At 43.8% G+C, this 21,064-nt stretch overlaps 1 protein-coding gene across 1 annotated transcript in view; it reads right to left on the reverse strand.

The window, feature by feature from the left end:
* Positions 1-21,064, reverse strand: part of MAF (MAF bZIP transcription factor) — a 190,385-nt gene that overhangs the window by 161,231 nt on the left and 8,090 nt on the right. Inside the window, exon 3 of the mRNA XM_075161463.1 lies at positions 16,601-16,670. Within this exon, the coding sequence (XP_075017564.1) occupies positions 16,637-16,670 (34 nt within the window). The 3' untranslated portion in view covers positions 16,601-16,636. The remainder of the gene's footprint in view (positions 1-16,600; positions 16,671-21,064) is intronic.

The following is a 21,064-nucleotide window of genomic DNA, read 5'->3' on the forward strand; positions in this document are numbered from 1 at the left end:
AACACCTTGCTGTTAATGGAAACGCCAGCAGAGATGCTCTGGTAAGGCCAGGAGGACCACGAGGATGTAGAGTTATTGCCAAGGCCTAGAGATCTCTGCTCAGACCTCAGTGCTTCTAAGTGTACAATTTAGGGAGACCTCCTTCCTGACGAGAAACCTCTGAGAGGCCATTTCATGGCAGGAACGATCGGGGCTCCTGGCCTCAGGCGGAAGACAGAGCTCTCCATTAATGTCCATCTGGGCTGCACTTGGCAGTTTGTCTCCATTTATCATCAATACCATGAAGGAAGTTGGCCCTGGATGGCCTGATCCCCTTGGTTTCTACCTGGCATCTAAAAACCACCGTGACGCTTAAAAAATAAAATAAAGGCTTTCAATTTTAAATGAGCTTCCTTAAAAAGATCTGGCCTCAGTGCTGCCAGGGCCCTGGTGCAAGAAGCTGCCAAGATGTCTCCAGCGGGAGCAGCACCGCTGCTCCTGTCGTGGTTCGTGACCCTTCCCGCCGCGGGCTCCTTCGCTGCGCTGACTGCCGATCGCTGGGGAAGCAGGTTTCCTACACAGATATACCTTTGGGTATACGTCTCCTGGATATCACGAGCCCTAGCATGATGACGACAGTTGCAAGCAAAGGATCCATCCAAAGCCCACTGAAACCAGGGATTTAGGAGGAACCCCTACATCCAAACACTATCATCTTGTCTGCATGACAGCTTATGAGCAACATATCCCAGAAAGCTGCATCTTGGCTGGACGACTCATCTGCCACCTCCATTGACTGAGTGCGGCATCACTTTATGTGGACAAGATAAAAGCAGAGAAAGCTATTTAAAATTATACCTTCTCATATTCAGTTATTAATTGCTACACACAGGCAGCAATTACAAAAAAATTCTTGGGATGGACTAAATACTACTATTTCTTTTATCATCCAAAATCTCATAGGGTTTTTGGTTTTGGTTTTTTTTTTCAATATGGTGATACAATTACAACATTACTCATCCTTTGGACAAAATAGAGATTTCAGAATTGCTCAATGAAAATATGTACTTCTGTATATTAAAATCTAGTGTAGCATCACAGAAGCATACAAAGAATTTCCCAGCCCTTTTCTAGAAGAACTAGCAAAGGAGAAGTTGCCTGGTCCCCACAGCCAGGTACCTTGAATTTGGTGAGACCTAATTACTTGTTTCCCATAAAGTAGAGCAGCCCATTTCCTGGCCCCATAAAGATCTGAGCAAGGGCAAACCACTCCCACCAAAGGTCTTGAACCTGAGGACTCAGAAGAAGACACCATAAGATGAAAGGCATACCTACACCTCAGAAGATGGGGTCCATAACCATATGTGTGAGAGCAGGCAGATTTCAAAGGGTGGGATAGTTTGAACAGCAAAGGCCTCCGGACTTCCACTGACCTTTTTTTAAATCTCTAAAATGATCCGAGCTCTCTAATTTTCATGTGCATCCAGTAACGACTTCCTGTCCTCCTCAACCCCTCCAAAAGTCAATGCTACGCTGTCCAAGACAAACTGCCCTCTTAAGAGGAATTAGGAAAGGACTTCTGCCCCCAGTGAATAATATCCAGCCCCCTCTTACTTTCCCAGCAGAGCTTTCCCTTCTCTTTTCCACTATGCCAGCGTTTCCCACGCAGCGCAAATCCACATGCGAATACTTCACACAGCAGGGAGCCAATTCTCACACCACCAAACGCCAAACCCTCCAGAACACTTAAAACAAACACGTTGCAGTTTGCATCCTGCACTTGTTGAAATGTAAAATGGGTCTAATACCTTGTTTTTCATCTGCTGGCTTTTCTCTGAGACAACGTTTCAAGACAAACAGGTTGAGCGTGGGTACAACGTGGAAGTGGTTTCAACGAGGTTTTATACAACCTAGTTCCCACCACGGCTCGGAGAGCATCCGAGTACCCTCTGCTTCAGAGGTGTTTGCTGGTGGTGTGGGTGGCTCGGACAAAAGATGGGGATCTCATTTGCGCTGACTGGGCTTCCGAGAAGTGGCTCACCACTTACATTACTCTGCAACAGCTTACTGTGCTTCCAGCAACGTAATACAGCATCAAAGCCAACTGTCACCGCTCCCGTGTCGATGGAGCTCTGAACGTGCTGCCACAGGAAACTACAAAATTACCCTTTCCAAAAATGGACAGGGCTTAGAGTGTTATTTGAAAAAAAAAACCAACAAACCCCCACATCCCCCAACAACAACAAAAACCCCCCAAAACCAAAAAAGCCCCAACATTACAGCTATTGGCTCTCGCTCTGTTCACCTATTGCTGTACACAGGGCATTTACATCTAGAGGAAAACAAGGAACAGATGTTGGGTGATTGAAAAACTTGAGCCTTCCATTGTTTTATTGACTTGTCACCACAGAGAAATTTGCTTTAATTTACTTTAAAAGTAAATGACTTGATCTTCATAAAACTGGTGGCAAGTCACAGTTCTTAATGAGGATGTTAAACAAGGATTCTGTTTAACAACCAGAGGCACCAATTCCAAACGCAATGCCTATTTGAACAGACACATCTATCTTCTCTTTTGAAACACGCTGGTTTATTTTCAAGATGTTCAACATATCCAGGGAAAAAAGAAGCCTTTGAGCCCTTGAAAGCCTGTGCAAAAGCTTTAGGGTTTTTTTTCCCCCTTCATGATACTTGATTGAACCAGATTGTACCAAGTAACTTCCTTTTTTTTTTTGCAAGAAGTAATTCATATCTAAACAGAGACCTTTTGAACCCTACCGGCTTCAACGTAACTTGAGGAAAAGTGAAAGAAGAAAAATGCCAGGAGTCCAGGGACTTAAAATCAGGCAAAGACACTCAACTTTTTGAAAATAAGCTACCAGCTAGTGCCAGTCCTGGCTGCAAGCCTTGATGGTTTTGAGAATGGTTTGGGAATTCAGTACTGCCAGTTCAAATCAAGCAACGCTTTGATGACTGTGAATGGGCATGGTGTCACCTGGGTACCGGAAAGTGAAAGGTCTTCCAACCACCTCACAACCACCACGAGGAATCACTTGCCACCGTGGCAATAAAGAATACACCCATGGAAACAAGAAGTTTATGAGGTGGGAGGTCTTCAGAGATGGGAAATGAAGATATCTCCTTCACAAAGAGATAATACAGGGTTTTCGGAGGCTAGAGAAGAGACTGTCACCTTTATCACCTTCACATGTCCTCCCTACAATAGGAAAAATTTCCCTGGAGCTCCTAATCCAAATGTGTTGTTCCCAGAGTTTGGCTGCAACAGGCTTTAGCTGAAGACTGGAGTGACTCATGATCTGTTTCCAGTCTTTCTTTACACTACAAAATTCATACAACTAGGCAAGAAATTTCACTTGCACCTTTTTGGAAGCAATTTGCAGCTTACAACTTACAGCTATTACTCAGCTTGAGAGTCAGACGAGTTTTCTGCAAACTAAATTGGCCACACACTCTGCCTTGGTCCCAAATTTTGTGCAGAAGACCTGGAGGAAGACAAAGCAACGAGGGACCAAGGGGTACAAAGATGCCCGAGTGCTCTCTGCTGCTGCCAAAGCAGCTGGTGCTGCTCTGAAGAAGAGGCTGAGAGCCACGGTGGTGGGCAGGAGCCTTGGGAGAGGGAAAGACATAAGCACAGCCGGAAGGAGAAAACCCAGGACATGGGAGCTCCCCTGGCACCAACACACCCTGTTATTGCCCTGCACCGGTACCTTCTCGCTGATGGGAGAGGCATGGCCCAGACATCTACGCGCTTGGGTACAAGATCTCTTCTCACATCACACCCTCCAAAGGTTGGGTGTTTTCACAAGAGTAACCCTTGCCACCGCATTCAGGCAGAACGTCCATGAATGACTTCTAGTATAGAGGTGCAATGCCTTTTCATGCATGTTCACGGAGAGAGGGAAGGAAAAAGAAAGAACCGATCTGTAGGTCCAGAATGACAGAGTGGAGTGCAGGCTGGGCGGCGGGTAATGCCCACACGGCCAAGAGATCCCTCCGGAACCCAGCGCTCGCGCAGGCTCTGGTTCGGCACAGTAACAGCACTAACGCGGGAGTACCAATTTCGGAGAAAATGGCTCTATTTAGTCACAAGCGCTTCTTCCCGCAGCTCCCTGGAAGTCTCTCATCCAGGCATAGACAAGCCCTCAGCACACTCCAGTAGCCTGAGAAAAGCTGAGCCTGAGGTGTTAACGGCTGTGAATATAATGCAGTTAATTTAATTGGGTTGTCCATCCTTGATATTTGAAAAGTCCCTTTTAAATGTTACAACTTTTTTTTAAACAACTGAGTTGTTATTTTCTCCTGAACTCCATTTCCATTTTAATGCTGATGTTCAGTTTCTTTTGCAAATTGAGTGAAGGTAAAACTCTCCCAATAATATACCATCCCTTTGAACAACTTATTTCCTTCTGGTGCAGTTTCAAACAGATAGAGCTGTAATGGCCAAAATAAATTTTATCCCAGAAATGCAGAAAGCTAAAAGTTAAGCTTAACTTGTAAAACTTTTTTAAGAGAGACAAAATCATGCCAGCCTTATCACAGTGACAGTCACAGTTGTTTAGATTTATTATGCAATGGTAATCAGGCTGTACAATAAATTCGCTATAGTAATGCATTAATCACTTTGCAAAGAAAAATGAACTACTGAAAGGAAGACAATACATTTTTCTCTCTCTTCTTCCCCATGGTAAAAACTGGTCCCTAACTCCATTCTTTAGAGAAGGAAGCACATATTTTCACTTCTGCTGCCACATCTCTGATTTGAGCCAATGGCTCAGTAAGGTCACTCTCATTTTACTTCCTACACAACCGAGCTCCACGAATATTTCTCAATGAGTTCTTCCTTTAGAGCTAGAAAATACTTAGGCTAAAATGTCTACTTGACTTGTTAGCTGCTTTTCCTGATTCTGCATACACTTCCATTGTGTACAGAAAGTTTATACTTTTGGATGAGACAACTTTTTAAGTTGATCGAGATGGATCACTGAGGGAATACAGATGTCCAAAGAGGTTTTTTAAAAATGGGATGCTATACAATGCACATCAGAAGTGGAACCTTGGATGAAGCAAGAAAGATGGTATCGCAGATATTTGTATCACAAAGGGACATTTTTACCTCCCCCTCACAAAGGTATATGAGTGTGAACACCCCAGTCATCACCTTCTTCAGGGATAAACTTCAGCCATTAACGGTAAAATCTGTCATCATCTCATCTCCAGAACTGGTAGTTGGTCTATCCGAGTGAGGTGGCAATGTGTCCCACTGCGTCCCTGTTAGCACCTTTCAACACAGGGTTTGGTTAAGACTTAAATCAAGAAGCCAAAATCCTGCAAAACTTAAAATCACCTCCAAGAGATGCTCCCTGGCATTCTGCCGTCTGGTTAATCCCCTTGCGGGGCAATTTATACCAGTACATCCTAAAAGAAAAGTCCCTGGGGAATATTTTGTTGCGAGTAAATACTTTTGTTTTGCTCCAGGACATCTTCCCACCGACCTCCCAGGCAAGACGCTAGAAGACAATGAGAAAAGCAGAATTAGCAGGCTCTGTTGCCCCTCATTTTTTCCAAGGAGCAAAGCGAATCTTAATTGAAAGAGCACTAATGTCTTTCCCAACTTTTAAAAAAGCAACTTAGAGACAACAGCAAAGCCCAGGTCTGCGCAGATGGCTGAAAAATCCTCTGCGGTCCACCTTCATCTGTGGCATTTTGGGAAAACTTCCATCTGTCACAAAGGAAAAGCTGGATCTACCCAAACCTACGTTGAAGCTGGAAGGTTTTGAAACACCGAAGCCGCCCAGCAACACCAGCAGAGGGACAGGCGGTGTGCGGATGGCTGTAGCTGCTCGGCGGCTACTGAAATTAATGGAACTCCTGTGACAAAATCTGCACGTAGCACCTGCAAGGTACACCCCAAGGCGTTACCTGCAACCGCAGTGGCTGCATCCTATCTCCCATTCTTACTTGTATATATAAAATTCTAAAATGTTAAAACATGTTTCCTAAAGCCTGTCAGTAAACTCCGGCTGTACGTTGCACTACAATATTCCTGTTACCAGGGTAAATTCGTGGGGAGTTAACTCTCCCAGGTAAAGAAATGCTCCCTACCCTCCATCCCACAGAAGACAAATTATCAGAGTAAGAATTAAATTATTCCCCTTTCAGACGTTGTAAAGGCTCCAGGCAGCATCTTCACATTCCTTTTCAACACAGGTAAATTGAATTCCAGCAAGTTTACTGTATGTGGACTCTTCAGACCAGATATTAAATAACAAAGCCATGACCATAAGAAAGACTGAAAAACGTGGAGTTGTTTAGTCTAGAGAAAAGGAGGCTGCAGCAAGCCGTAACAACAGCCTTCAAATATGCAAAGGGTCAGCGCAAAGAGGAAAGGACTGGGCTGTCCTCGGCGTCTGCGGTGACCAGGACATAAGGGACCTGTGCCACGGGTGAGACAAGGAGAAATGCTTTTGAGAAGGGACGGTGGTGAAGGTCTGCAAGGGAGGCTCCAGGGAGGTGTCACGGTCTCCGTCGGGGGGCTTTAACGACAGGTTATGCAAATAGCTGTCAGGGATAACGTAAGTCTGTCTGACCCTGCCTCGTGGCGCAGGGATGGATTACATCGCCTCCTGAGATTTCTTGTAACCCTGTTTCATTTATGATTTCATACGGCTGAGCCCCCAAGGGTAATTTTCCCCACTGCCCAAGCTTTTCCCTTATCTATGCAGTGCTGGCGCATCAGTTCTTCCCACCACCCAATTACTTGATTTAGGATGTGCTCCCGTAAATGAAAAGGTTGGTGTCTGCAGGGCAGGCGGGCTGCGGCATGGGCTTGCACCGCTCAGATCCGTCACCTAATTCTTATGGAAATAAGTAAACGAATGGGAGGGTGGTTGGTGTAAGAATGTAAGAATTCAGGCCAAAGTTGGAGGATCGCTTTGAGACAAATTGTGCTAAAAATATGTAAATAATTCTAAAATTTTGGGTGGATTTGCCTGGCATCTTCAAAGGTATGTGGCTTTCTGCTGTTTGAGGGAGGTCTGACTAAGGCACGCTGCTCCGCTCCCCTGCGCCCCAGCCAGGCTTTTCTTGGTGGGCACGGGGTGGGCACGGGACAGGGCAGCAGTGTAACCAGCCTGTGTCCAGGTCCTTCAACTGCCCCCCCTGAACTGTGCAGACGTGTAAGGAAGCGATGCTGGCTCCATCCCTGCGACTGTTTGGGAAGATGTGGGACAGCCCCACAGAAGCCGCAGGGAGGGATCCCGTTGGTAGCAAAAAAATCTGTTCCCCTGCCACCAGCACAGGCGAGCATCGCAGGAGGGACTGACCTCAGGCAGATCTAAACACTGGCACTGCTGAAGGAAAAGCCTTGCAAAAGTCAGCTCCTAAATCCATTCGAGTCTGCAAAGCCCCCCGAAACCAGGAACACAGGAGCCTGAGTTGGGACGTGCTCCAGATCTGCCACGGGGGCAATGTACCTCCGACACGCAGAGTCTGCTACGGGGGGGAAGTCGAGGCTTTTTGGGTCGATTCTCGCTTGCTTGAATTAAATTCAATTTTAAAATGCGTAAAGCTTCAGTAACTGCAAAATGATCCCTTTAAGAGAAAAAGTAAAAGCAACGCCTCTTCCACTTTAGCCTTCCCAGTTTAATTTCTTGCAAACTTTTTCTTGCCATATATGCCCTGGCAACCCATAATCTAAACCTTTTTGGTGCATTCTCTCGCCGAACTAGAGTATTTATTTTGCAAATTAATTAGCCTTCTTCATTGCAAACTGGGAAAGCTAAAAATATATCATAAATTGTAAGGAATGCTTAAATGGATGATATTTCAATAAATAATTCTTGCGCTTAATCTGAAAGCCATTAGGTAGTTGGAGTGATGACTGATTTAACACTACCCATTTAGTTTACCTGTGATAACATGTTATTTAAACTCATGACTTTATATTAAGTACAATCTGGACTAAAACCTTCATTGGGAAATAATTGCAAAACTTGAGGGGTTTTTTCCTTTTCTTTTTAAAAAAAAGATTTAATTAAAAACACAAGATGAAATAAATATTTTAGGCAACCAGCAACAAAATGGGAAAATACCATGTGTTTGGAGTTTTAGTGCCCTCTGAGTGCTGCAATTTATTTGCAGCAAGCAGAAAATAGACAGCAAGCATAAAAATTCAGCAGATTCCCGCTAGTAAAATTATTTATCAAGCTAACAAGGGAGGAACCCTCCTAGTAGCAACAAGCCAGCAAGGAAAAGACGTGCCTTTATATTTTACCTTTGGGTTAGCACACCAGTAAAAATGCCAACTGACAAGCACTTCACATAAACATTTCTTTCTAAATAAGCTGCCTTGTTAGAAAAAAAATCTAAGCAAAGGAGCACTACAGACAACAGAAAAACCCAGAATGAATACTACATTGCTCCATATTACAGGAAAATATAAATAAAGACATAAAAATAATGTTGATGAATAAATGACTTTAATAAATTAACACTTCATTTTGCATTTAAAATAACTACTTGGGCTATAAATCTATCTTAGCTTCAATTCTACCAAGAAAGAATACATCCCGGTTATCTATTATTTAGATCTTTCTTACCTCTGGAACCAAATGTATACACACACACAAAAATATATATATGTGTGTGTGTGTGTATGCATTCACTGTGCTGTTGTTAGCTGTGCTACTCAAGCCCCATTGCAATATTTATCGTATATTTATTTTACGACTGAAACCCTGAAGTCGGTTTTACAGTTTAGTTTAACGATACCAAACTTCGATTATAAATTATAAGTGGCTTTATTGCAGCCTGAAGAGGCAAAAAATTTGGAGACACTTGATTGCCTGATCCCAATTAAATTTTAAAGAAACAGTAAAGCGACACACATTCGCTGAATAGCTGTGCTCTAAGGAGAACTGCAAATTACTCCTGTCGGCTGTACAGCCGGGCTATACCCTCCAAGCACTCCTTTTCTGGAATGAGCATTTGACAATTGTCAGCAAGCTTTAAAAATAAAACCAAACTAAACAAAAGAAAACAAAAAAATAAAAATCCCAAGGATCTTTCTCAAGCATTATTATTTTCATTGCAGAAAAAAATAGCTTGTGGGAGGGTAGGGGGCAAAATCAGACTCAGCGTTTTATCGGATTCGGTAACTCAGGAAGTAAAACCTGCCACGGTTGTTGACAAAGAGGGAAAGAAAGGAAAGTTTTACACTAAAATGAGCGGTCAGAGGGATGCACAGGTTGGGGCAGCATTTCTGACTGATCTCGCATGATTTTCTGGCCACAGTTATAAGCCAGACCCTGTGTTACTCATTCAGAACTCAGAAGGCGGGCAAGAAAGATGGGGAAAGGTAGGGAAAAAACCCAAATAACTGGGGGGGGGGGGGGAAAGTCTTTTTTGAGCTTTTGCTCCCCTCCAAGCCTGGCATTCGTCTCGCCCCTGCAGCAGCTCACAAGGCAGGGAGAGAATGCAGCATCTCCCACTCCCTGACCAGCGCCCCGGGCTGCTGCTCCCGCCGACCCCGTGCATTTCTGGGACTGGAGGAGAAAGTCTCCAGCTCCGAAATTCCCACCCAAGGGCCCGATCCTGCATTCTTCTCACACCCAAAGAGTCCTGCAAAAACAATGGGAGTTTTGGGTGTGCGGGAAATGCCGAAGTGAGCTGGCATTTGTTAACTGCTGATGGATTACATTAATATGAATATTTGTCTGTAGGGGACAAACACTTTTGAGAAGCGAGCACAACATTATGGGCAAAACATCAGCAATAATAACAAAAAAGGGTAGAGAGAAACATCATTGATGTAAACCATGAAATAAATAATATATGTCAACTTTTATGTTCCTTGCCTTTGATCTGGTACAGCTGACATTAAGTCCAGGAATTGACACCTTTTTAGCTGAGAAGACACAAGATGTCAAGTTATATTTTTTAGTGCAAGGCCAACACGTGAAAACAAAGCTGAAGGAGTTGAAGAAGTGAGTCTAACAGAAAACACAGAGATTATCTCTTGTCACTTGGAAAGAAAGCGATGGGAGTTTCCATGGAAGCTGAGTGGTTAATATACTGCTGTCTTCGTTTTGCCATTCTCTCCTTATTAGAATATAATTTGGGTCCAAGTGATATGGAAATAGATTGTTACTGAGCACGGCAAGGGAGGGCTGCGGGTAGAGCCAAGGCAGAATGAGCTCTACAAGATGTACATACGTATGTATTCCTCGCTCCCTGCCTGTCTCTCGTTTTAACTCTGTCGTAAAGCTGTTTGCAAGTGGAAGCTGTTCGGAAGCGCACATAAAAGCATCCATTAAAAGGCATCACATTAAAACTCCATCGGATCCTGCCCAAGTGATACCGGGGCAAGCTGGAGCACCACCACGGAGCGCAGGGAAGCTGCTCTTGCCTTGGCTTTGGTGGGACTGAAAAATTTGGTCCACAATTTCTTGCCTGCTTTTCACTAGCACCAGCCCTCTGGCACGGGTCTAAGCCCAGAGCCTCTCCGTCAGCTCCCCCCACGCTCCTGACCATTCCCACCAGGTGACTGGGAGCAGAGTCTGGCCCTAGGTGTCTACACTGGAGGTGAAATTGGGTAAATGGGTTGCACCCATCCACACTTACAGCTGTTCCTGTCTAAAACCACAGCCAGAAAATCGCAGGCACGAAGCAGAAATGCCACACGTGATTTTCTCCTCTTTAAAACGCGCAGCCCTCCCGAGGGAAACAGCCCTTCCTCTGGGAGACTCCGGATACGCTACCGTGCACCCCTCTCCGTTACAGCCTGGCCTCGTTAATCGTTTACACGCCTTCACACCCTCTTTCCTTAATTTAGCCTGGGCCTTCATCTCGGTGACTTTGGCAGCTGGGCTGCGCGCAGAAGGGCTGGGGAGCCCGGGACGTCGATAACCCAGCACAATGCCTCTGCACGCCACGAAGCCAGCTATTTAATTACCTATCACCGCTAACAAAAGCTCCCTTTATTTTGATTAACTTTGAGGGAACACGGTTCCCCACCATCAGAGTATGTTTAAATAATTACACGATACAGACTAACATGCCTGGCAACACAAAAAGAGGGGGAGTAGGGAGAGAAGAAAGGGAAGACATAAGCTCAGCCTTACTTCCCAATTTAAACTAGGAATGACCTCGGGGTCAATTTTTCAGAGTATCTCAGATCAATTCAATTCTCACCTCCGCTGCCTACCTGCTAGCAAACGAACTTACAGTGCCTTCCGATAGACAGAAACGACTAAAAGGAAATCGCATTTAGCTGCATCTGAATAACCATGGTTATTAGATGATGCATGCAGAGGAAAAATTACCATTTCCCTTCTCCTTCTCCTCCTTGTGATTGTCATTCTCACCTCACTGGTGATTAAGATGTAGGATGCTCTCGCAGATTGTTAATTAGGTGTTAATATCTGCAAGGGGCCACAGCAAGCTCCTACACCTGAGGTCATTTCTCAGAAGTCGGGCTGTCTCCGGTGACAGTACCTGTAATTCCCACAGCTAGTTTGATTCCCACTCAACAGCTGGAGCTAGTGTTTCTTTCATGTCTGGTTTCATTTCCTATCTGAAATTATATGAGTGCTAATATCTTTATTATCTTTCCCGTAGAAGTGCAATGCTGGAGCATGGCACAGCGTGTTGTTCATAGGCCTTCTTATTTATTTTTTTTTTTCCCACGGCATTTTCAAAACATTTCAAGGAAAAATCTTTACAGTTAGCAAATTTACAGCTGACTCCATTACGGATCAGGAGGGGTAGAAGGTAGGAGGGAAACAATAATAATTTGGGTCGGAAGAAAAGAAAAGCTGCACAACTGCTGAATGATAATGGCTCGAACCTTGGGAAAGAAAGGTAATGGCAGGAAGGGGAGGAATTACAAGGACAGGGTGACCTCTACATGTCTTGCAGGTGCACAAGAGTTATTCCATACGTGTGTGTGCACATATAGGTACTAAGGATACACTGTGTTTAAGAGAAAGAAGGGGCACATAACTGAGCCATGATTTTGGTTACATTTTGACTCATTCAAAATCGGGGTAAAGCTAAGTTATGTGTGATTCAGAAAACTACCAGCCCTCGAAGCACCCGATCTTTGTACTCGTGGCCTGGTGTGCTCGGGAGACTAAATTCTCACCCCGGCAGAAATGGTGCGTGGGACTTGGGCAACGCCAATGATCTCTCACCCTAAGGTGAATGACAAGTACCTCAATACACCAGCTCCCACTAAAAGGCTTCAAGGAACATTACAACTATTTTTGAACTCCCACAAAAGCCTAGAAGGTAAGACCTAATCATCTAGGTTTATAACTACGTAAACTGAGATATAAAGAGATCAACGGTAACAGACCTTTAGAAGAAACCTAAGATAACAAGTTTAAAGTGCTTCAGTATTTTGCTGAATCTAGAATCAAATAACCGGGTCAAAGTCTCACGAGTGAGTCAGACTGCAACTCCCAACTCCCGGTTTCTTCACTCTCTAAACATCGGGACTATATGTGGAAGCCTGAGAAGTAATTTTGTATGTGGGATGTTAAATCAGTACTTTTCCTGTCTCATCAATCTCCTGTATTTTGGTACAGTGTGAATCATTTGGTAAGTGGCACAGATTAGAAAACCCAGAAGAGATGTTAAAAATATTTCTTTTTTTTTTTTAGCACTTAACTTAAAATCCTCTATTAGAACTAAACAACATCAAAAGCCACATCACTGGAAAATATTTTAGAGCTTATTCTAAACACAGGGAAAACTATTAAATTGACTTTGCTGGGAATTTGGGGGGAGAAAAAGCTGTCACATACGGCACGTACTTTCTCTTTGCTCATAAAGACTCAAGACGTTTTCATACTTCAAATTCACAGGAATGAGCTAGGAGGGAGTTTGAGACGTAGTGAAGTTGTGCTTTTTTTAAATACTAGAGAACATTTTTTTTACCTATGTAAAATGACCTGCAAATTGTACAAAATATGTTTGGGGAGAGGAAAAGAAAGGAGAGAGGTTACTATACATTTTTTTTTATCAAGAATAACATATTACATCCCATTTGAAATAAAAGATTCTCATTTAGCCTTAATACAGCACATCTGCTTGAAAAATACATACAAGGCTCCCATTGACTGCAGCGGGAAGCTTGCCAGTAATATTTCATGGAAGTTATCTTGATATCAGCTTCGGAAAATAAAGACATCTTAAAGGGAGCGCTAATTCAACAACGGGAAGTTAAAAATAACTCACTCATATGTAAAGAAATTTGATTGTTTTTACAGTTCTTTGCTTTAATTTTCAACTTTATCAGATGTATGGTCTGAAAATAAAACTTAAGCGATAAGGTCTAGTTTACCGTGATGTGGGTTTGACATCACAGGCTGTTGCCACGAAGAGAAAAATGATGTCACAAACAACAGTCTGATTTGACTGCACATCAAAAACACACGCGAACAGTAAGAGGATGCAAAAGGTCTCGCACAAAACACAAATCTCTCTTAAAAATGCATGTGCGAATGCAGGAATAACAGTGAAAAGTAAGTAAATGTATACTTTAAGAGTGCCATGATTTCCCTTGTGTGAAAGGTCTTAGAGGTAAGCTGGAAAAGGAACAGAAAATATATTTCTGTTCTTTACTGCTCCTTATTCTCCCCTTAGTTTTAGGGCTCATCCATATGGGGAAATTACATAGTAAACCATACTGCAGTGTTATCCGTTCCCTGGGTGGACACTCCTACTCCAGAGTAAGAGTGGATTTTCCTGGTTAATTTATTTTATTTTGAAAGCAGTTTAAGCTATATTGGGTGGGAGGAAAATCCAGTCTTGCTCCCAAATAAGAACATCAATCCAGGGAATTCACAGCACAGCTACCACGGTACGAGTTCGGATCTTGCTTTTTATTAGTACGACCTCCCCTGTAGACATTCCCTTTGTGGTGGAAGTGTGGGCCCCAGGAATTCAACGGGGATTTTACCAAAGCCTGCAGTGGGGCCAGGAGCCCACCCGGGACCTTTCCTCTCACCTGAGATGTAGGTAGGATGCAGTTTAGATCCCGGGGTCCATCACTGCCGCATCCTGCCCTTGGAGCTCTACAAAAGTCCTCTTTGAAAACTGAAACATGAAGTGTAACACACTGTGATAAAAGCCACCAGATTTTTTTTCTCGCACTTCATTTTTAAGAGAAAGCCTGGCTACAGTTTTTTATGTCAGAACCAAATTCTACTTTCCAACATCATCACCCTGACTGGGAAATAGAGGGATATTTTGTTCCTGTTGGTTCCATGATGTTGGAGGATGGCAAAGCTCTTCTGCACCAAATAAAATACACTGACGTAGGATAAAATATGCCTGGGGTTATGTATGTATTGTGAGGGACGTTCGCCGGAGCTGCTAGGAGATGGAATAGGCCAAGACACGGCCCTTGGAAAATAACAGTTGCCTTGTAAAATACCACAATGTACCCTTGGTGGTATTTTATGGGACAGCAACTAATTTTGTTCTTGGTATAACAGCGTATATTATAAACACCAATTTCATCCGGCGGTGCTTACTCTGAAAACCCCCAGCAACGTCCCCAGGCTCGAGGGCACGGAGCGACAGCACCGACGGACCCCACGAACCCTGCTGCCATCTCACCCCCGAGAGACATTATGGTGAGAGCCTCTTAACCAGCAACCACCAAATATTCCAGTCACACTCATAAAATGAATTGCCTCGAAATGCTAAAAGTATGCCAGAAATAACATAATTCCTTCAAAGGAGTCAAGTTAATAAGTTAGACCACGGAGACTACTGTCCACTGCTATAAATGTACAGTCTTAAATTCCCCCAACCAAACCACCTCCATGAATATCAAGTAAGCGTGCCTCCAGAGAGCACGGAGTACCGGAGTTTTCATATCTAAGCTTATTATTCCTAATATCACAGAGACACTTCCCTGAATTGTCCTTCTCCTTCCCAAATTCCCCATCTGACCAGATGTCTTTCTCTCTCTTGCTTTCACCTGTCAATCATGTTCACAGCTGAAATTTGATTTCTCTCCCAACAGTAACCTTAGATGAAATATTACCATAGGGGTCAGAACTGCCTGAACCTTGCCATAAAAGTTCGTTAACTCTTCCGAGACCCGAGAGCTATTTGCTTAAAAGTAACGGATTTTGCTGCTAGATTTTTTTCTACAATACGTGAAAGCATAACCACAAAATATTGGAAGGAAGGCACAAGGAATTGTCCCAGAGAGCAGCAGGCTAAGCAAGTCCTGAGATCACAAGTGTCCATCAGGGAAAAAGCTTTGGCTTTTTTATTATATGGATAACAAGAATGTATATCACATATTATTTATATAAATCTAATAGTCACGTATATAAATTACAGGAACCATGAAAGTTTTCCCATGGGATTATTGAAATTAGAACCGTTACACTAGGAACAAGGTGATGGAAAACGTGCTGCACCTTTGCAATGAAAATACGTACTTAATGTATTTACTTCAGCTGAATCACGACTTGGCTCTCTTCTTGCAAAACGCATTTTGCACTTTAAGCTCTCACAAAAAACCAAGTGGTCTGGTTTCCCTCTCTTTTACAGTGGTGAAACACAGAAAAAAAAAAAATGCATTGCAGGCAAAACCCTACCCGGGGTGTTCCTCAGGGAAGCGAGAGGAGCATCAGGCTCAAAAGGAACCTCTTCTGGTGCTCCTTGAGAAACCTGTTCCCGCAGCCTGTGCACCAACAAAAGCTCCTCTCGCTGCCATTTAACGTCGAGTCTAGAGCACTGATTACATCTGCCCCATCCTCACTCAAATTTTAAATACTGAAAAATAACAAATAGTAAAGAATAAAGAATAAGGAATAAAACAAGCTTAATTCCATGAGCTAATAAAATGCAACTGTTTTCTAATAGGACGTAACTGTTGATCAAAGTGCGGTAGGCTGTACGGCAGCCTGTGTTCTTAACTAAAATGGGAGGTTTCATAAAAAAAATTCACACAGGAATCTGTCATTGCAACCTCGGTGCTCATTTAAGCCACTTAGTATTTTTTATAGTCAAGGTCAATAAAAATCAGATTCCACGGAAAAAATAAAGTGCCTGTTTGAGTCTACCAGGGGAAGGGACTGAAAGTTTAATTCCCACATTTTCATTAGCGGCGTATTTTTTAGTCAATGTTGACAGACTGAATGAACACGAGTTTCCCGAAGAAAGCAGTGCTGTGAATTAAACTCTACTGCAATTTGTAAGTACAGAAGTCATCTAACACAGACTCAAGATTTTCCTCAAGATCTGAGGGAGATCTTCAGAAGACCCATCCTTAATCCCCGTAGCTGATGTCTGAACGCTAGCATTTGAAGAAAAAGAAAGAAAACATTTGTAAAGGATTATATATGAGTTGTGGGACACGGGAGAGCTGCCTGGCTGACAGAAGTACAAACCCCCATTATTGCAAACGCTTCTTGTAGGTACCTGAAAGTCAGCCTCATTCGAAAGCCCAGGAAACTGCACCCCGGACTGGCACCGGCTCCCCGGGGTTGGACCAAAAAGCACCGAAAACAAAGCAGCGAAATTACCACCCCTGCTGAAATATGTCCAATTGCGAATGAAAATGGAAACATACCTTTTTTTTTTTTTTGACCTCGGGTAACAGGGATTTTCACATCACCGTTGTAGATGATTCTCTCGGGTACCTAATTTAGTAAATACATTAAAATAAACCATTATTAAAAGGAATTTTTAACATTGTAAAACATGTCTGTCGTGCCACTATGGTACAGAATAGGACCTTTTATATTCAAATCCTAAATTAAATTTAGAAAGTCTCTCGTACTGTTTATTAACTGTGAGTGAGTGAAGAAGAAATTAACACAATTTGAAGTGAAACATCTCTGGTTCACACATCCAGTCTTTACTTCACATTAATAACAGGAGACTCTTATGACAAATTACCTTAAAAACACATATTTTTGCCTCACCAGTGAATATCAGCTTCTAAGACCTGAAAGCGTGTAGCTTTCTGTATTTCTTTCTTAATGATTGTTATTAGCTGCACTAATGTAATTGGCAAAATAATAATCAATTTTGTACACACTCCATTATTTTCCAGACAGTAGTTTAATAACAAAAGCAGAGCTGTCATTTCTCCCTGCGGTTACTCACACTGTACAAATTCATCCTGTCAACACATATTTAAAATCTAATTTAAAAAAATTCAACACAGAGTGAATCTTTGTACAATAAGTGAGATAAGTCAGTGAGTCAATCCACATTTCTTAAATATGGATATTTTGTTGTGTCCCTTATAGTTAACTTTCTCCCCCAGAGTGTGCATACACAGGCATATACATATATTTTCTATAAACCGCCTGCAGGAATGCTTCAGCTCCATCCATTTATTGTAACCATACAGCATAATCAGAGCAAGGATAAACCACAAGTCTGATGGGTTTGAATAAAAAAAAAAAAAGCAAGACAAACTATAGGCGCTTTTTCAGCATTTTGATTCCAGATCGGCTCTGCAGCTTTGAAAACAAAACCCTGCTGCACGTTTGGTGCCAGCTGAATGATCCCTCTCCCGCATCCCACCCAAAGGGGTGTGTTGAAACGGTCCCCGCATGCCACTGAAAGCAATGTTTCCTTTTTTTGGGTTTTCCTTTTCTTTTTTTTTTTTTTTTTTATTGAGAATGGGGACGGTGCTTCCTTAAATGCGATACTTGGCACACGGCCCGGGATCTCTTAAAGCAAATGACTCCCGTGGACCTTTGGTGTCATTTTCCTCAAGATGACCTCTGCTTTCATGCCAATCGGTGAATCCATCCTGTTATTAATGCGTGGGGCTGAGAGGAATAGGTACTCGAGCCTCACACCTGAAGAGCACCCAGACAGCGATGTGGTCAGCCTGCTTTTAGCAGTCCCAGCCTTCGCCGAGGCCATCCCTTCCCTAAAACCACAACCATGCGGCCACATCACAGGAGCCCTGAAACAGGATGGCACCAACCCGCTTCCACCGGCAAGGCGCATTGATTCATTTAGCAGCTTTATTTAACTATCAGTTTATTAATAAGGGAGGAGTCAAAGAGAGTAAGACAGCGTGAAGGCAGCCAGAGACACTAAGCAGATTTATTAATTTAAGAAGGCTGATCACTTTCCTTCATTTTATCTGACAGAGTTGGTGCAAGAGAGTTGTACTTCAATAAGTTTTCTACTCTACACTGTGCTATTTTAAAAGGATTTCACAATAAAGGAAGCTGAAAGACTGTGCACAGTCTGGAGACCATATCTGGTGTGACATGAATATAGTATTTTAACCATATTTAATCTTACAGTATTCCCTCCTCTACAATGACTTTGCAGGAGGAAACCCTACAGAAAGGAAAATCTGTTCATCCCACACCACAGAACACTGAATGGCATTGCAGGCTCCAGCAGCTCTTCCTACATATTAAAATGCTTTCATCGGGGAATTTGGAAGCAGTTAAGTTGGGGGGGGTGAGGAAAAAAAAAATACTAGGTCTTGTTTGGTTCACTTTTGGGCTCATTTTCACTGTCACTAACGTTTCACTGCAACAGCTCCCAGTGCTCGAGGGAGCAGGGGCTGTTTGCAGTGCAGAGCACCACAGCTTTAGAAGCTGATACCAACAAATAAAACCGATTCTAGCCCCATCCCCTTTAGCATCATGACAGCCCACTCTCAAGGCCTTGGCAAGAACTTTTGTTTCAAAATTGGAGAAGCGGGGTTCAGGCTTCAGGAAAATGAATCTGCCTGCTTTCTTAGAGAAAAGGGCTTTAAGCTTAATCACATACACACTCTGAGATACATCCACATAGATTTGGGAAACTCAGCCTCAGAAAGCACCGTTCTCTGTACTTCAGATTCTTTAAAAGCCATGAAATGTAAATTCTTGCTCTCTGCAGAGATCTCAGGGCCTGATCCAAAACGTCATTTAAAAAGCTCCCTTTGATTGCAGTGGGGTTTAGATTAGTCTCTGCGTGAGCACAGGTGAAAAGAAAAAAAGGAAGGAAAAAGAAAAGGAAGGAAAGGGGAAAAAATTAAGAACAAGAAAAGAGAAAGGAGAAAAGAAGAAGAAAAGAGGAAGAAAAGAGGAGAAAAGAAGAAGAAAAGAAGAAGAAAAGAAGAAGAAAAGAAGAAGAAAAGAAGAAGAAAAGAGGAAGAAAAGAGGAAGAAAAGAGGAAGAAAAGAAAAGAAAAGAAAAGAAAAGAAAAGAAAAGAAAAGAAAAGAAAAGAAAAGAAAAGAAAAGAAAAGAAAAAGAAAAGAAAAAGAAAAGAAAAAGAAAAGAAAAAGAAAAGAAAAAGAAAAGAAAAAAGAAAAAGAAAAGAAAAAGAAAAGAAAAAGAAAAGAAAAAGAAAAGAAAAGGAAAGGAAAAGGAGAGGAAAGGAAAAGAGACTCTGAACAAAACAAAGGGAAGTGCTCTGTGAACATACCTAGGGGACGGTCAGCCAGCTGAAGCCGCCGGGGGGACACGCCGCAGCTAAGCTTTGGATCCTTTAGTTACGCACAGACTCCCCTTTTGTTCCAGGAATTGCATTTAGAAACAAACAAACAAGCAAACAAACAAACAAAGGATGCTGCCCTCACCCTTCCCCGTCCCTCCCGGTCCCCCGCCCGGGTCCCTGTCCCCCCCCCCCGCACCTGCCTGTGCTGGGACCCCGGGGCTGGGGGCAGCCCCCGAACCGCATGTGTGTGTCAGCACCTCCACGCCCCCGGCCCGGGGATGTGTGCGGGGCCGGGGAAGGCCTGTGCCCCCCGACGTGGCGGGCAGACCGGCCTGGCCGGGGCGGTGCGAGGCGCAGCCCCTCGCCGGGCCTCGCCGCCCCCGGTGCCACCCGCCCCGCCGCCCCCGGCCCCGCGGCTGCAGCCCGGGCTGCCCGCCGAGCACCCCGCGGGTGCTGATGGGGAGCTCGCCGGGGGAAGAGGAGGGGTTTACACCGTTATATAGACCCCCCTTCCCGGCCCGGGTTGTTTGCAAGCTGCTGGAAGCGGGGCTTAGGAACCCATGCCAGAATTCTCCCGAAACGTGCTGCTCTCCCCCGGCCGAGGCAGGTGCCGGGGAGGCAAACGGGTGTGCCCCCGCCGTCCTGGGCACCCTGCTCTCCCCGACACCCCTCGGGGACACTCAACACCCAAAACCAAGGGATGAGGGGCAGGGAGATGCCAGAGCTCGTGGTGAAACAGGGTGTTGAGCCTTAACGCCTCCGTGCGCAGTCCCTGACATTTCTGCTTTAACGGGGGACAAGCTGCTGAGAACATTTTTCAGGACTGTGCTTCTTTATGAATTAACAATTGAGAGCGGCAACCAGCGACACTCCATTCCCTACCCCCGCTGGAAACTTGAAGACACTGCTCGATTTGTTGTTTGCTGGGTATTTTTTTTTTCTTCGTGGTGCAGAAACACCACTTCTAACAAACTTCTGCTCTGGCTTTGATTCCCTCCATGCAAGACGTCTTCTAGAGATGCATTAAAAAATTTTAAAAAATAAAATGAAGGAAATTCTGTCACAAAGTCCACAGGGCTTCAAACCATGCAAGGAGAGAGGCAGAGCAATCTCCATCCCTGTAACCACAACTACGGGCCTGCAGACTTCACTGCTGCGTCGGAAGTGGCACAGGTTTAAAAGCTAGACTTTGGGAAAAAAAAAAGTGGGTACAGCAACTGCGAAAGAAAATGATCATTTCAGAGAGCGATAAGATACGGGTGGCTTGCATCGAGGGCACCGAGGCGTTATCACACTGTGCTGGGTCAACCTGATCCGGTGGTAGATGGTTGGGGCTGGGGCTGGAGCTGCCTGTCTGCTGTTACACCCGGCTACGGCCTCGCCGATCCCTGGCCTTTTGCTTTTCACTTGAAAAGTTCAGTCACATCCTGGACTATTTTTGCATCGTGTTGGCTTAGAGCTCACAAATCTGAATGCACTCAGCCCTCGGAGAGTGACAAATGTTATTCTCGGTCCTCCCCCACAATTTCAGGCAGTCGAGAATTAGATGTGGCAGAGTGTACAGTATTTTAATCTATTGATTTGTACCTGCTGTGCCCGAAAAATTCATTAGAGGAGCCTTAAAAGTGT

This window comes from Calonectris borealis, chromosome 12, assembly GCF_964195595.1.
Source record: "Calonectris borealis chromosome 12, bCalBor7.hap1.2, whole genome shotgun sequence".
Taxonomy (NCBI): Eukaryota; Metazoa; Chordata; class Aves; order Procellariiformes; family Procellariidae; genus Calonectris; species Calonectris borealis.